General features: G+C 44.7%; 1 protein-coding gene across 4 annotated transcripts in view; it reads right to left on the bottom strand.

Annotated features, from left to right (window-relative positions):
* LOC146064103 (cyclic GMP-AMP synthase-like) overlaps positions 1-15603 on the bottom strand; it is a 51341-nt gene that overhangs the window by 20681 nt on the left and 15057 nt on the right. For 3 of the 4 annotated variants that reach the window (XM_083177206.1, XM_083177205.1, XM_083177207.1), the window contains exon 2: positions 1759-2714. In XM_083177206.1, the coding sequence (XP_083033332.1) occupies positions 1759-2382 (624 nt within the window). In that variant the 5' untranslated portion in view covers positions 2383-2714. Of the gene's footprint in view, positions 1-1758; positions 2715-5865; positions 6867-15603 lie in introns of those variants that run through there. The other variant, XM_083177204.1, reaches the window with a different exon arrangement.

Genomic DNA, 15603 nt, shown 5'->3' with positions numbered 1-15603 from the left:
CTTTGAAAATCAATAAAAATTACTATTTAAAAAAACAACAACTGAAAAGCCCATGTCGACCCTTTCCATGTTGAACTTTTGACCATGTCGACATAATACATGTGGACCTTTTCATTAGCTTGTGAGCAGGGCCCTCCTACCTCTGTTAGTTTGTTACTACACAGATTGTTTTATTACTGTTTTCAATTGTAAAGCGCAAAAGAATATCCTGCACTATATAAGAAACTGCAAATAAATAAATAATATAATTGAGGCATGAGTTGTGTGATTTAAATGACACACACTCCACCTACACATCTGTCTGGGGCTATAATTGTAAAGCAGTGGATTATAACTTAGATGACCCGATGCGTGGTCCCGTGCGTATTGGTTCGAGTCGGGAGGTCAAACAGGCTGCACATAAAAGATTTTTTAAATCGTATGTGCAGCCCAGGGTGGGGGGAGGGGCACAGAGCTTCCAGGGAATGCTGCCAGCCGGTGATGGGACCAGAGAGGCAGGCAGCAGGCGCACTTAAAAAAAAACAAAAAAAAAAAAAACACATACAAATGAATGGGCAGCCAGTGATTGGCTGAGAGAGCTCTCAGCCAATCACTGGCTTCCCATTCTTTTGTATGGTTTTTTTTTATGCAGCTTGGCTCCTGGCACTGTGATAAATTGTATGACGTGCTGCAAGAGAGGGGCTCTTGCAGCACGTCATACGATTTATCACATGTAAAAAATGGAACATATGCCTAATTATATCTGACCTATCCCGGGGAGCTGCCAGGGAAATTACGCCCGACATGTCCTTCAGACAACTCAGCTTAATGTATGGGGAACATAACTGTCATTTTTCAAACATAGCTGATTGGCTGGTGCATTATCAGCTTTTATTTTATCTCCACTTTAACTCTTCACCACGCTTAATACTTCAGCCCCTATGTTTAAAATGGTACAAGCTCAGCATGCTTTAAACAAATTTTAGTACGGTTTTAAATATTCACCCTGACAAGAACTGTCGGCTTCATAAAAAGTAAGATCTATTCAATAAGGGGTCCTACAAATGAGTGCTGTCTCTACTCAAATTAAGCTGGATACACACCTAAAGATTTATCTGTCCAATCTGTCTGGTGGAAACAAAAATCTGGAAATGCATGGGAGCAAATGATCCCAAATGCTGGAAAATTAACAAAACATTTGCTTGCGGGGTACTCGGCGAGTGGGGGGAGCACGGATGAACGAGCAGCGGTCAGCATTAAAACCACATGCAGCACTGCAAAATTTGCAGCACTACACGTGGACCAGAATAATGCCCCCCATACACGGTCCGTTAATCGGATCCGTTCTGTACTTAAACAGTACACATCGGATCGCATCCCTAGAGCATGCAGTGTGCATGCACTGCGATCCGATCCGATGTGTACCTAGTACAAAAAGTATGTGCAGCACATACTTTTTGTACCGTACTATGTGATGCGCGGGAGCGCGCATCGCATAGTACAGAACGGAGCCCTACACAACGGACCGTGTATGGGCTCCTTAAGATCTACTAGACAGAGCAGATTCACACAAAACTAACATTGCGTGCACGTTGCGTGGAGGAACACGGCAGACTTGGTAAAATTACAACTCATACTGAATTACATATACAGCTGGATGATAAATGTACGATACACGTATTAGATAGGAATCTTTGAGTTATATTTAGAACAAAACGCACTGTACATAAAATGTTTGTATATAAAAGGTATTACCTTTATAAAAAGTGGGTTTCTTACCTTGACACCTTCATAATAGCTTCCAGTGGTCATACTCTCCATATCTTGAAATAGTAAGTCTTTTTTAGAGACTTCGTGGATGATTTGTTTAACTAAAGAATTTATTATCTTGCCTGCATTTGAAATATCCTTCATTTTCAGTCTCAAGCTATTTACCACATGACTGAGTTCACAAAATTTCCCCTTCCCAGAGAGATTTCGTTTTGTTTGCCAGTCAGTTTGTAACGGCCCATCACTGTCCTCAGACTCCTCAGTACTGCCTGTGATACTTGCTCTGCCTTTTACTAGTAACCCATTCACTCTCTTTTTCACATTAGCAGTTTTTCCCGTTTTCTTTGTTCTTCCAGATGATTGTGCATGTGCATTATTGTCCTGTGCGGAATTAGTCTTGATTTGAGTTGGTTCTGCTTGTGAAAGTGTCACCTGTGACGGTTTCTTACTTTTTCCCACACCTGTTCCATGATCCTCTGAAAGGGTTGTAGCTCTACCCAATGTCTGTGATTTTCCCGGTCCTCGAGAGCACTGATTTTCCCCCAATTTGGTTTTGGCTGGCCTTCCTCTGCGCCTGGGTTCTTTTGGTCTAGTTGCAGAGTCTTTCTCTTCATGCCGCTTGGAGTCTCCCATGTCTCTTTCTTTTCTGACACATTTTTTACATACTCAGCCAGTAAGCAAGGTTCCCTCCCACTTCACCTTCATGCAGAGAGAAATGAAATTTGCAGCATAAAGTACACTCCTATCTCTCTCTTTACTTCCAGGAAGTCCCTGCTGTCCTATGTCAATTTTCTTATTCGGCATAAATTTTGTGAATGGTACAGATAAAATAGGTCATCCTAGAAAGCCTGTCTATAATGTGAAGTCAAAGAAACATTAAGCCAGTAGTATTGATGAGGCTGAAGTTAGGTTCTTATTCGGCCAGCTTCTTATTCAGTGCATATTCGAGCTCCAGCTTCTGCGGGCTATGTGTAGAAAAAGGAAGCGGTTATTTACATTTATATCACATGGCACATTGCAGACAATATTTAATCACATTAACCCTTGCCCTAGTAGAGTTTGCAATCCGTGGGGTCTATTTACTAAGCCTTGGAGAGAATGAGAGCGTGGATGGAGATAAAGCGGCCCACTTAATATGAAATATTTGTGGCTAATTCCCTGAAAATACCCATTTTCAGGGGTTATCTGCAAATATTAAGTCAGGGCCGTTTCTAGACAATTAAGCTCCCAGGGCGAAAAAAAAAAAAATGCGCCCCCCCAAATACATAACATGGCATAGAAGAAATTGAGCGCGCCAGAGGCGCGCGCCGAAATAGGGGTGTGGCTTAATTTAAAGGGGTGTGGCTTAATATAAGGGCGTGGCCTAGCCGGAAAACAATTACCTTACATCACACTTTTGCGACCTGCATGACCAGACATTGGTTACCGCAGGAGTTGTCATTGTCCTCCTGCACTTTTTTTATGCCACACAGTGACATAAAAAAACATAAAGGCCCACACAGTGACCTAGTACGCCTCACGGATCAAGGCCAAACAATGACAGGCAACTTGAATCATTATACACTATTTATCCGTGATGCCAATTACACATGACGCCGCACACCGTGATGACAATTACACATTACGTCGCACACTGTGATGACAATTACACATTATGCCACACACTGTGATGCCAATTACATATTACGCCGCACACCGTGATAAAAATGACACATTTTTGTTGCACACCGTGATGCCCATTACACCCCACACTGGGATGGCAATTACGCAATTCTCCCCACACCGTAATGCCCATTACACATTATGCCCCACGAGCCGCTGCCGCACAACTGATGCCATTTACTAATATGCCCCCACAGTGCCAGATATGCCCCCACAGTGCCACACATATATGCCCCCACAGTGACACACATATGCCCCCACAGATATGTCCCCACAAATATGCCCCCACAGTGCCACACATATGCCCCCACAGTGCTGGATATGCCCCCCACAGCGCCACACATATGCCCCCACAGTGACAGCTATTCCCTCAAAGGCCACACATATGCCCCCACAGCACCCCACAGAGACAGATATGCCCCAACAGTGCCAAATATGCCACACAGTTCCACAGATATATGCCCCCACAGTGCCACAGATATATGCCCCCACAGTGACAGCTATTCCCACACAGTGCCACACATATGCCCCCACAGCGCCACACATATATGCCCCCAGTGACAGCTATGCCCCAACAGTGCCAAATATGCCCCACAGTGCCACAGATATATGCCCCCACAGTGCCAAATATGCCCCCACAGTGCCACAGATATATGCCCCCACTTTGCCACAGATATATGCCCCCACAGGGCCAAATATGCCCCCACAGGGCCACAGATATATGCCCCCACAGTGCCAAATATGCCCCCCACAGTGCCAAATATGCCCCCCACAGTGCCACAGATATATGCCCCCACAGTGCCACAGATATATGCCCCCACAGTGCCAAATATGCCCCACAGTGCCGGAAGCAGCATACAGTAACTCACTGTGCCTCCCCCTGTTGTCATCGCCTCTGCTCTGCTGCTGCCTCTTCTTCATCTTCCTTGGGGAGGGGAGGGGAGCGCATCGCATGTCTCTCCTTCCCCTTCACTGAGCTGTCAGCCATTCATACATCGCGGGCTGTCTCCTGATTGGCTGACAGCCCAGTGACACAGTGAGAGAGGGGAAGGAGAGACGCACGATGCGCTCCCTCCCCTCCCCTCCCCTGGGAAATCAATCAGCGGCGCCGGCGGTGGACGGTGAGAGCTGAGAGGCGAGCCGGAGAGGGGAAGGAAGGGAGGCAGCGCTGGGGGGAGCTGCTGCCGGGCGCCCCGGCTGTTTATTAGAGGCAGACAAGCCGTGCGGCGCCCCGGGCTGCTGCACGGCTTGTCCGCCTCTAGAAACGGCCCTGTATTAAGTACACCTGCATCTATCATCTCCGATTCCTGCTGCGATCCTTCCATCCTCACCGACAGCTGCATCCCCCATAGGTTTCTATGGAGGATGCAATGCCACCCAATGTATCAATAGCAGGCAGCATTGCAATGAGTCCCTGGGCTGGGGGTGGACATTGGAAGCCCACCATCAAATGATCCTTGGACGTCCACCATTGAAACCTTTGATGTGGTGGTAACTAACCATCGCATCAAAAGCATTCAATGGCAAAAAGTATTCATATGATATGCACATGCAAAAAACTTTTCAGCATTGCTGGAGCTGGCGACAGCAGTCACTGTAGTGTCTACTAGAGATGGGACATCGAATTAAAGCTTTGGTTAAGCAATTTTTTTTTTTTTTAACATTGCTTACAAAAGCATTGTTTAATCCTAAACATTGGCTTTGTAAAAACGCAGCATGTTTACATATGTTCTCATCTATATTCTTATAAAAGAGAGTTCAAGACCCAGAAGAGTACAAGTGAGGGTATGTACAACATATTTGCCTACCTGACCCACTCCATGCGGGAGAAAATGCTCTGTTCCTGGACTTCCCTGGTAATGTATGATCACCATCACCTGTGGTGAACTGGGTAATTGATAAGAAAAGGTGTTTCACCACAGGTGCAGGCAATCATACATTACCAGGGAAGTCCAGGAGCAGAGCATTTTCTCCCTCATGGAGAGGGTCAGGTAGGCAAGTATGATGTACAATGGTAAGGGGACAAACACCATGTTTACTATAGATCATTTATTGTACCTGCCCCTTCAAACACACAGCACTAAGCTGATGCGGTTTGCTCGGGTAGGGAATCACTGGAGGGCGAAGGTCTCACTCCTCGGCTTCAGAAAACAGGATGTTAATACATCTTGTCGATGTAGCTTTCTGCTTCACTTCGGTAATGAAATTAATTTGTACCTCGCATGCGATACTCCACCAACTCGCTTGGCAGCTGGATCACATACAACTAATCGTATGCGGTCCTTTTGCATACAATGTATTGTATGCAATCCCAGGCATGGCTTCAGGATCCGACAGATACATCACAAATAAATGACATGTGATGTTACACTTTTCATGCGATTCGTCACAACAATTTGTCAGATTTGCATCAAAAGAGCCCGTAACGCACTAGTGGTATGGGCCTTAACTTACCAGTATTGTCCACTAAGCAACTGTGATTGGAGTTTTAGATCCTGGGATTTGCCGCTCATATGCTGCCTGGCTTCTCCCATGTGGCTCTGCACTGCGTGATGCGGACAGAGGTCACACCACAGCGCAAGCCTCCAGCCACACTGACAGCCTGGCCTCATGATCTGCCAAGGTTTTTTGTATTAAGGAAGCCAATTCCCGGAGTGAGCATTTTTCAATCCCGTGATTTAAAAATACTACAGGATTGGCATCCCTACATCTCACTAATATGATCCACATCCTGTGAGCATGACCATTGGTGTGGTCATCATTGATGATAATCATCAATGACAATGATGCAAGTCATCGATGATAGCATTCCATGTAATGGATAACAATCTATGATTTTATCTATTGATGGTCCTCCCTTTTCTTTGACGGACTGGCCTGGGGGTTCATCAGTACTTGGGGACTGGCTTCACAGATGTCAGGCGCAGAGATATGCAGGGGCTTCTGCCCGGTCACCGCTTATCTAAGTGGGCTGATGTAGTGAACATTTGTGCAAAATGATTTACCGGGGACACCATGTGCTGCACTACCTGCCAGCAACACTACAATGTAGCATACTATCAAGTGAGGCCGTTGTGTGTAAATTGGAAACCTAGGGCAATACTATGAGACATAAACAGCATATGAGGGGAGGGGGTCTTCAAAAAAAAATATTTCAGCCAGTTATGGATATACCCCATACTGTTACTGGCATTCGCGCCTGTATCCGTATTCCGTACGGATCTTAAGTTTCAACATATTGTAACTGTGCTGCCAAATAACCGCCGTCCTGGTTCTCCCTTCCCAGCTCGCGGAGTCACAGCGCGACGCAGCGGGATCTGACGCTCTCTTCCCGCCACATGTGAAGGCTGGGGGCGGCGGCGGTAGAGGGAGCGCGCCTGCGCTTCAGCACCAGACACAGGTCAGACGGGTCAGGGATGACGCAAAACCTCCACCTCGAGCGCCACGCCTCACCTCGTCATTGTCTGACGTGAGGGAGTGCGGGCGCGTGGAGACTGGGGCGTATACTCCTGATCAGCTGATTGCACGTGCCCCGTGCGTAGAGAGATAGCGCGTGCGCGTCTCATCAGTTCTATGCAGGAGACATGGGCGGCACGGGATACTGCCTTTATTATGGAAGATATATATAAGGGAGCACTGATTATCATAATAAAGTTATATTTAATAAAATGTAGACAAAAAACCATAGTAAAATTACTAATATTCAGCAGCTGATATATGTAACATATTAGTTATCAATAAATGTTCATATATGGCAAAGAGAATCTAATGCCCGGTACACACCAGAACAATACAGATCATGAGCGGGTCATAAGACAATCGTGCGACCTGCTCACGATCGGGTGGAGATTATGTGTACCCAGGGCTGATGGTGTGTACACACGGGTACAATCACCCTGCGATTCTGACTATATAGTCAGATCACATCGAACGGCACATCTCACCGTGTGTACACACCATTATAGTGTGTACACACGTTGCAAGTACAGTGTGATGCGATCAGATCGCATCAGGATCGCATCACACAGCATGCATGTGATCTGCATACAACTTTGACTATATAGTTTATGCAGCCAAGACTTTCTGCTTGCGATAGGGATCGCAAGGGTTAAAAACCCATGGGATCCTGATGAGATTTTGGCTATATAGTCAAAATCTCATGCAGATTGTACAAGTGTGTACACACCATGCAGAGGTGGGGGAACTCATTTCTCTATGCCACCTAATTACCCCACACCTCTCACCCATTAAGCAGAGACAGGGCCAGCCGCCAGTGGTAGGTTTTTGGCATCCCCCTGGAAAACTTTTCTGTGAGAATTACTGTGCAGGGCCAAAGTGGACGGTGGAACTCAGTTCCACCCCGTTCCCCCTCACTTTAGTGCAAATTAAGTGTATTGGTTTCAAATACAAGCACATACACAATCTTTAGCTTCAATGTCGTATGTTATAATGCGATCAAAATATCTGCATATCAAATTGTATCAGTATAATTTGAAACAAATTTGTACAAGGAAAAAAGAGAGAGTAAGAGAAAAAAGGAAGGAGAAAGGGGACAGGAGGGGGAAAACTCCGGAGCACTCACATACACACGGCAGCGATATGGGCTATAATCGCTGGAAATATGGTCGCTGGCGACCATATTGCCAGTGATGGGAGTGTGCCCCGGCGATAAATTGCCGGGTGCGCGCTCCCGTTTTCAGCCCCATTCTAATCGCTGGAGCTTGCTCCTGTGACCAGCTGATTACCTCTGCGGCTCCCCCGACACTTAAGACACGGAAGACTAACCAGCGGGTCCAAGTTTCCCTGAACTGGGTGTGTCTGTCATCTACTGAGGACAAGATATCCTCCATATCCCCCTCACTTTAACCCCTGCCAGTACCTCTTGGGGTGTGCATCATTTGGTCTACAACAACTAGGTCGACAAGAATTGGGTTGACATACCTAGGTCGACATGCAGCAAGGTCAACATGGGTCTAGGTCGACATAGGACAAGGTTAACAGGGTCATTCAGTTGACACAAGCATTAAGTCGACACAAGCATTATGTCGACATGGGGTTTTTCACAGTTTTTTTTACCCCGATTATCGACACAGTCGACATGGACACAGGTTAAAGTGCACCACTTCCCCTCGCATGGCTCGCTGCCATCATGCCCTAGTGGATGGTAGGGCATGAAATACCACGTCGGCACAAAAAAACATGACCTTGCCCATGTGGACCTAATGCTTGTGTTGACCTAATACTTGTGTCGACCTAGACCCATGTTGACCTAGTGGTGTCGACCCAATGCTTGTCGACCTAGTTGTTGTAGACCAAATGACCATATCCCACCCCTTGAATGGTCATTTAGAGATCCTACCTGCTGCAGGTAGGATCTGAGAAATGACCTAACAACCCGTGGGGCCACGCAGGGGACCGGTTCGGATCAGAAATTATCTGAAATGGCCCAAAACATGCTCAATTTATATACAATCGGTTGAGATTGTATCTAAATTGGGTCATTTTGGGCCGAATCGTTCTGGTCTGTACCCTTCATAAAGCTGGGTGCACATAAGATGGCAGTGCCAATGATGGGATATCTTAACAATTTGCCTTGGACTGGCTGGAAGTCCCTGAGCAAACAATATAGTGCTTAAGCACTGAATTATAGCATTAATATAGTACAGTGGCCATATCTAGGATTATAGCTGTAGTTGACGAGTAGAGCTGTGTACACATGGTACAATTTGATATTCGATTTTGACTAATATATATACAGAAGGAAAAGCCGGCACTCCACTGCTTAATAGACAAAATAGCACCCCGTGCCTTCCTCAGCAACAGGCTGTTTCCAGGCTGGCATATGTATAGAAGGACATAGGCGGCACTTGGGCGTCTTGGAGAAGAAAAAGACCACACACACAGGTTCAAGATCTTTCGAGATTTAATCTTGTCATCAGGATATGACATATGAATTTATATATATATATATATATATATATATATATATATATATATAGTCAAAATCGAATCAGGATCGCATAGACATCGACATTTTAAGCTTTCGATGCCGATGCGCGCTCCCGTTCAGCTGAAATCGAAAAGCCAAATAGTGCAGCAATGACTATATAGTGCAGATTGAATGTAAATAGTATGAATTGGATGTAAATAGCACATGAGTTAGCAAAGATTGCATAGCAATCAAATCTAAAGGTGCCCATACACGGTACAATAATTATATGCGATCTAGTTCAATAAGTTTGTGCAGTACATACTTTTTGAGCTGTGCCACGGGATTTGCACAGGAGTGCGCATCTCATTGCACGGCACCTTGTATGGGCACCTTAAAGGCCCATACACACTAAAGGAGCCCATACACGCTCCATTCCTGCTCCGTCCGTTTTGTACTCTGAGATGCGCGCTCCCGCGCATCTCATCGTACAGTACAAAAAGTATGTGCTGCACATACTTTTTGTACTAGCTTTACATCGTATCGCATTGCAATGCATGCACAAGGCATGCGATGCGATACGATGTGTACTTTAAAAGTACAAAACGGACGCCCAGAACGGAGCGTGTATGGGCTCCTTAAAATATTTTCTTTCAAATCTGGCTGGTTTGGAATGAAAATCTGGAAATTTCTTGGAACAAAAAGCAGTCATCTGCATAAAGGCCCATACACACTAGAACATATTGGCATCAATCTTGTTCAGGAAGGGGCTTCTGAACAATATTGATGGCAATATCTATGTATGCCTAATATCTTTAACAATGCATCCCCAGGCACATTGTTAAAGATATTGACATCTTCCGGACATGCTGGCTAAGCAGCCAATATTGGTCATGCACCTATCGTTCAGTGTGGATGCACAATATGTTTCATGAACAGCTCAAAGGAAGTTGTTCACCTTGAGTTGTTCATCTTTTGTCTTTCATATCTTCTAGTGTGTATGACCAATTTGTCTGTAGGACTTATTTGTGTCTGTTTCCATGTTTAGGAGCAAATGGTCAATAGTACAGATTTTCATTCCAACCAGCCAGATTGGAAAGATCATTTTCTAGTGTGTATGGTCCTTAAGTCGAATAGCAAAGGAATCTCATGGTGTGTACAAACCATTAGTCAGGATTTGTCTACATAAATGGATGACAAAGGGGGTTTTCACCTCCTGCGGGTGTGCACATACTCATGAGACAGTGCATACACACTAGCCAATATACAAGAAAATATTAACAATATTGTTATAGTGCATCTCTTTTTTTATTTTTTTAAACACATTTTATTTGAAAGTATTTCAAAACAATGTATGTTACAACAAATCCAATAAAGGCAAGAAACATTGAATAACACATCTGGCTGACTTGGTGTTTTCTTTCTTTTTTTTTTTTTTTTTCTCCTTCTTTTCAGTTTTAATCTATACATTGTACTATCACATAGACTTCAAAATACTTCAAAGTTGGGTTGTGTGGTGTTGGGAATTGGCAGCAAAGCAGGTAAATTCTATATAATTCTCCCGAGCCCCTTAGTACTGAAAGATCAGTTGGAGAAGGTATCTGCGGCCAGCGCAGAGATATCTGCAAGTCAGTCAAAATTTATGCAGAAGCATGGGTTTATACTTGTTCAAGCCTCATGGTATTAAAACAACTTACAATACAAGTCTTATCAGGGTTTAATGTGGGTGGGAAGGAGGGGGAAGGGTAGGTAAACAAGACAGGGGGAGACAAGACAACATAAATTTACTATACTAGCCTATAATTCAAAGTTCTAAGTGATCTGCCGTAACAAAAACCATGTAGCGTTCTCAAAGACTTTTTGTATGGACGTCTGGACTTCGGCACTGAGGGTCAGGATATAGATTTCCCATTTGGCATAGAAGCGCTTGACTCCTTTTTCTATATCAGTTAATGTTGCTTGACGCTCAAAGAATAGGGTCTTGAGAATGGAGTTCTTCAACTCCGCTAAAGAAGGGGAAGTTCTTCCTATCCAGTGGGCCAGGATTAGTCTTTTGGCTAACACCAGAATTAGGGTGATAAGAGAAATAATCCTTTTTTTATTGGGACCCAAATTCCAGTTGTTAAAATAAAGAAAGAGCAATGGTAGTGGGTCGTATGTTAGCTGCAGTGTGAAAGTTATGTTTAAGAATGTAACTAGTTTCCTCCAAAATATTTTTATATGTCCGCATCCCCAAAAATTGTGAAAATAGTCTGCTCCCCTCATTTTGCACTTTGGGCATAATCCTAGATCTCCTGGGATAAAGTGGCTTCGTTGTTGTTGTGAGATATAGGCCCTGTTAAGAAATTTGAGGTGCGTCTCTTGAAGGGAGGCTGATTGTAAGTACTTCAGGGAGGTGGGGAGATTTTTGGTTATCGTTGATAGGGGCGGAATGGTGGGGATGTCTATTTTCCATCTATTTTCCAGGTTTTGGAGTAGTTTATCTTTCGGGATTACTATCAGTGCTTGATATAAGTTTCTAATCCTGTATCCCAAAATATTATGTTGGGCTATGAGCGATAGCACTGGGTCAGGGTGAACTGGCGTCACATAAGCCTTGGGAATAGATTGCGCATAATGTCGTGCCTGTAAATACATGAAAAATTGTGTGTTAGGGAGATGATATTTAGTTGCTAGATCTGCGAACGATAAGATTGTGCCTCCTGGGTCGAAGACGTTGCAAGTGGCTGATATTCCCTTCTGGTGCCACTCCAAGTACAGCGGGTTCTCCAGACCCGGAGCAAAATTGGGATTGCCCCAGAAGGTAATATGTGGGGTGCTAGCTGGGTTTCTACCAAAGCCTTTATGGATCGATATCCACATTTTATACGTTTCTTTGAACAATAGGTTATTTCTGATGTTGTTAGGGATGTCTTTACTTGGTACATGAAGCAGTGCGGCTGGTGAGAATGGGTGGAAGAGTGCCCTTTCCAGGTTATCATTTGTGTATGTGGATCTATTAAGAAGCCAGTCAGTTGTGTAGCGAAAGAGGGTTGCTTGGGAGAAAGCTTGGGCATGGGGGAGTGCAAATCCTCCGTCTTGTTTTGGGAGAACCAGTCTGGACATAGGCATCCTGGGCTTTTTCGCTGCCCAAATAATCTTTTGTGACCATTTTATTATAATGTGCGAGGTCAGTTTTAGAAAGGGTCAAGGGGATCATTTGAAAAATATATGAAATCTTTGGGAAAATTACACTCTTAACAATCGTTATCCTCCCATATAATGAGAGGGGAAGGGTTGTCCATCTGTCCAATAGTTTTTCAATGCTCTGTAAGATTGTCTTAAAATTAGCAACATACAGGGAGTCCAGATGTAGCGGAATCATAATTCCCAAGTACTTCATTGGGGTAGTACATATTGTAAATTGTTGCATGTTGGGGTGTGTTTTGACATATAGGGGAGGCCACGCCAGAGGGAGGAGGTGTGATTTATCCTGGTTTATTTTAAATCCTGAGAATGAGCCAAAGTGTTCTATAATTGTCATCGCTGCTGGTATAGATTTGGGCGGGTTCGAGATAAAAAGAAGCATATCGTCTGCGAACATACTTAATTTGACTTCCAGATGCCGTATTTTAATACCCGTAAATGAGGAGGAGGATCTAAGTTGGACCGCTAAGGGTTCCAGAGCTAGGGCAAAAAGGAGCGGGGAGAGGGGGCAGCCTTGGCGAGTACCACGCTGGATCTGGAAGGGGGCGGATAGGTAATTGTTTGTGAGTATTTGTGTTTTGGAATTTGCGTATAGGTTACTAATGGCGTCTATGAATGGCTTTGGAAAATTGAATTTCTGCAGGGTGGTAAACAGGTGGTCCCAAGAAATCATATCGAAGGCCTTTTCGGCATCTAGGGAAAGAATGGCGTGAGGGTCGGGAGATTTTGTAGACTGTATCCACTGCATTACCGTGAGCAGTTTCCTAACGTTCAACACTGAGTGGCGGCCCCAGATAAAACCCGTCTGATCTTTGTGGATTATGGATGGGAGGAGTAATTTTAATCTGTCGGCCATAATCTTGGTGTAAAGTTTATAATCAGTATTCAAAAGGGAGATGGGGCGGTAAGAAGCTGGTTGGGTGGGATCACGTCCTGGTTTTGGGATAACTTTTAGGAGAGCTGAATTAAAATAGGGGGGGGGAGGGGCCCCTTTTAGTAAAGAATTAAACAGAGCGGCTAAGGGGGAGGCAAGTTTTGGGGCTAATAATTTATAATATTCACTGGTCAGTCCATCTGGTCCTGGAGCTTTACCTGGCTTAAGTTGGCCAATGGCTCTAGTTACGTCTTCTTCAGTTATAACCGTTAGTAATGAGTCTGTATGTTCTGGGTCTAAAGCTGGGAGTGAGAGTGTGGACCAGAATGTGTTTTTACGTTGTTGATCTGGTGGGACCAAGGTGTATAGGTTTGTGTAAAATTTATGAAAGGTGGATGCTATCTCTTGGCCACGGTGTTGGAGGGTACCATTGTCATCCGCCAAAGAGGTGACTATAGCGGGGGGGGGGGGGGGGGGGTGTTGGCCGTTAAGCAGATTGGTCATTAGTCTATTGGACTTTCCTCCAAATCTGTGGTATTTACTCTGGGATTGGAATGACATCTTGGTTTCTATTTTGGACAGAAGGGCATCAAAGACAATCTTAGCTTGGTTGTATGCCTCTCTATGTATCGAGGTGGGGGAAGACTTGTATGTCTGGTATTTGGCTGACAGTGTGGATTGGGCATCAAGGTACAATTTAGCTCTGTCTTTACGGAGATGGGAATAGTACGATATAATGGCTCCCCTGAGGACCGGTTTAGATGCCTGCCAAAACAGGTGGGGTGAGTCTGTCTCTGTGGTAAGATTGTTATGTTTATAGTCCATCCATGTGGACTCCAGGAGAGTCTGAAATTTAGAGGAGTTTGCCAAGTGGCTGGGGAATCGCCAGTTGATATATGGGCCTCTATCTAGGGTAGTGTGTAGGGTAATCCAGCTTGCAGCATGATCGGAGACCGAAATCGTCTCAATCTCTGCACCGCATACCAAGGGAAAGGCTCTGGTGGATAGAAGGACATAGTCAATGCGCGACAAAGTGTTGTGTGCAGCTGACAGACAGGTAAATTCCCTCTCCATTGGGTTGCAAGCCCTTCACACATCAGTCAGGTGGAGGCTAGACATTAGGTATTGTAGCCCTCGTTTCGAGGGGGGTCTCCTGGAGGGGGGCAGAAGATTCTCTATCAAGCACATTGGATACCACAGTATTAAAATCACCAGCTAGCACAATTGTTGTATCAATATAGGGGGTTAATATCGTTACTAGATTACGAAAAAAGGGCCTAGAAAATGCATTGGGGGCGTAGACATTACATAAAGTATACCTTGTTGACTGTACGGTGGCATCCACTAACACCCATCTCCCATCAGGGTCTGTGAGCGTAGAATGAATCTGTGTGATTGCCTGCTTCTTTACTAGGATAGCAACCCCTCTGGATTTAGAGTTATATGGGGAGGCCGCCATCAGCGACCACCCAAGGGTGTTTAATTTCAGGGTTAAGTGCGTCTCTTGCAAGAATGCAATATCTGCTTTTAATTTGTGAAGATATAGCAGGATTTTTTTACGTTTAGAGGGGACGTGGAAGCCACCGACATTCAACGTGACAATTTTTAAATCAACCATTTCTAATTAGACGGGCGTAGCAGCCCGGCGGATCTTTATCATAGTATACGAACCTCGACAGATCTAGTGCTATTGTATCCAGTAAATAATCTTTCGCTACATTAGTAAAGTACATATAAGGGTAGAACATGAAGGAAAGAAAGGGGAGGGTGGGGGTGAACAAGGGGATCCAGTGGGCCAGGAGTCCCGCAGTTACAGCCGCGTGGATCAAAAATATGAAAAAGTATTGCATTGGTATATTTTCCTGGCCCTCCTGGTCCTCCAAAAACATACTGTGCAACACAGTTACACAAGGACCTCCGGAAGCCCAGGGGCAGAAGTGGCCACTGGGTTCCGTGTTTTCAAGATCAGGGCATAAAGTGCGCTAAAGCTTTTAGGCTCGCCCCAGACTGTGAAACAATATGAGGCGCCATCTGCAACCTCTTAAAATGTGAGTGCTCCACAACTCGTTAAATAACTAATTAAACTACCTACATTCTTATGAACATTGTTAACAATAACATTGGCTCAGCTTCACGTAAAAGAAATCAAATAGTGATATAAACAATATTAGTCTCGGTTTTTCCTTCCATGGGTATGGATAAA

Source organism: Crinia signifera, chromosome 3, assembly GCF_055691185.1.
Source record: "Crinia signifera chromosome 3, ASM5569118v1, whole genome shotgun sequence".
NCBI lineage: Eukaryota > Metazoa > Chordata > Amphibia > Anura > Myobatrachidae > Crinia > Crinia signifera.
This window is presented reverse-complemented; position numbering and strand designations above follow the sequence as displayed.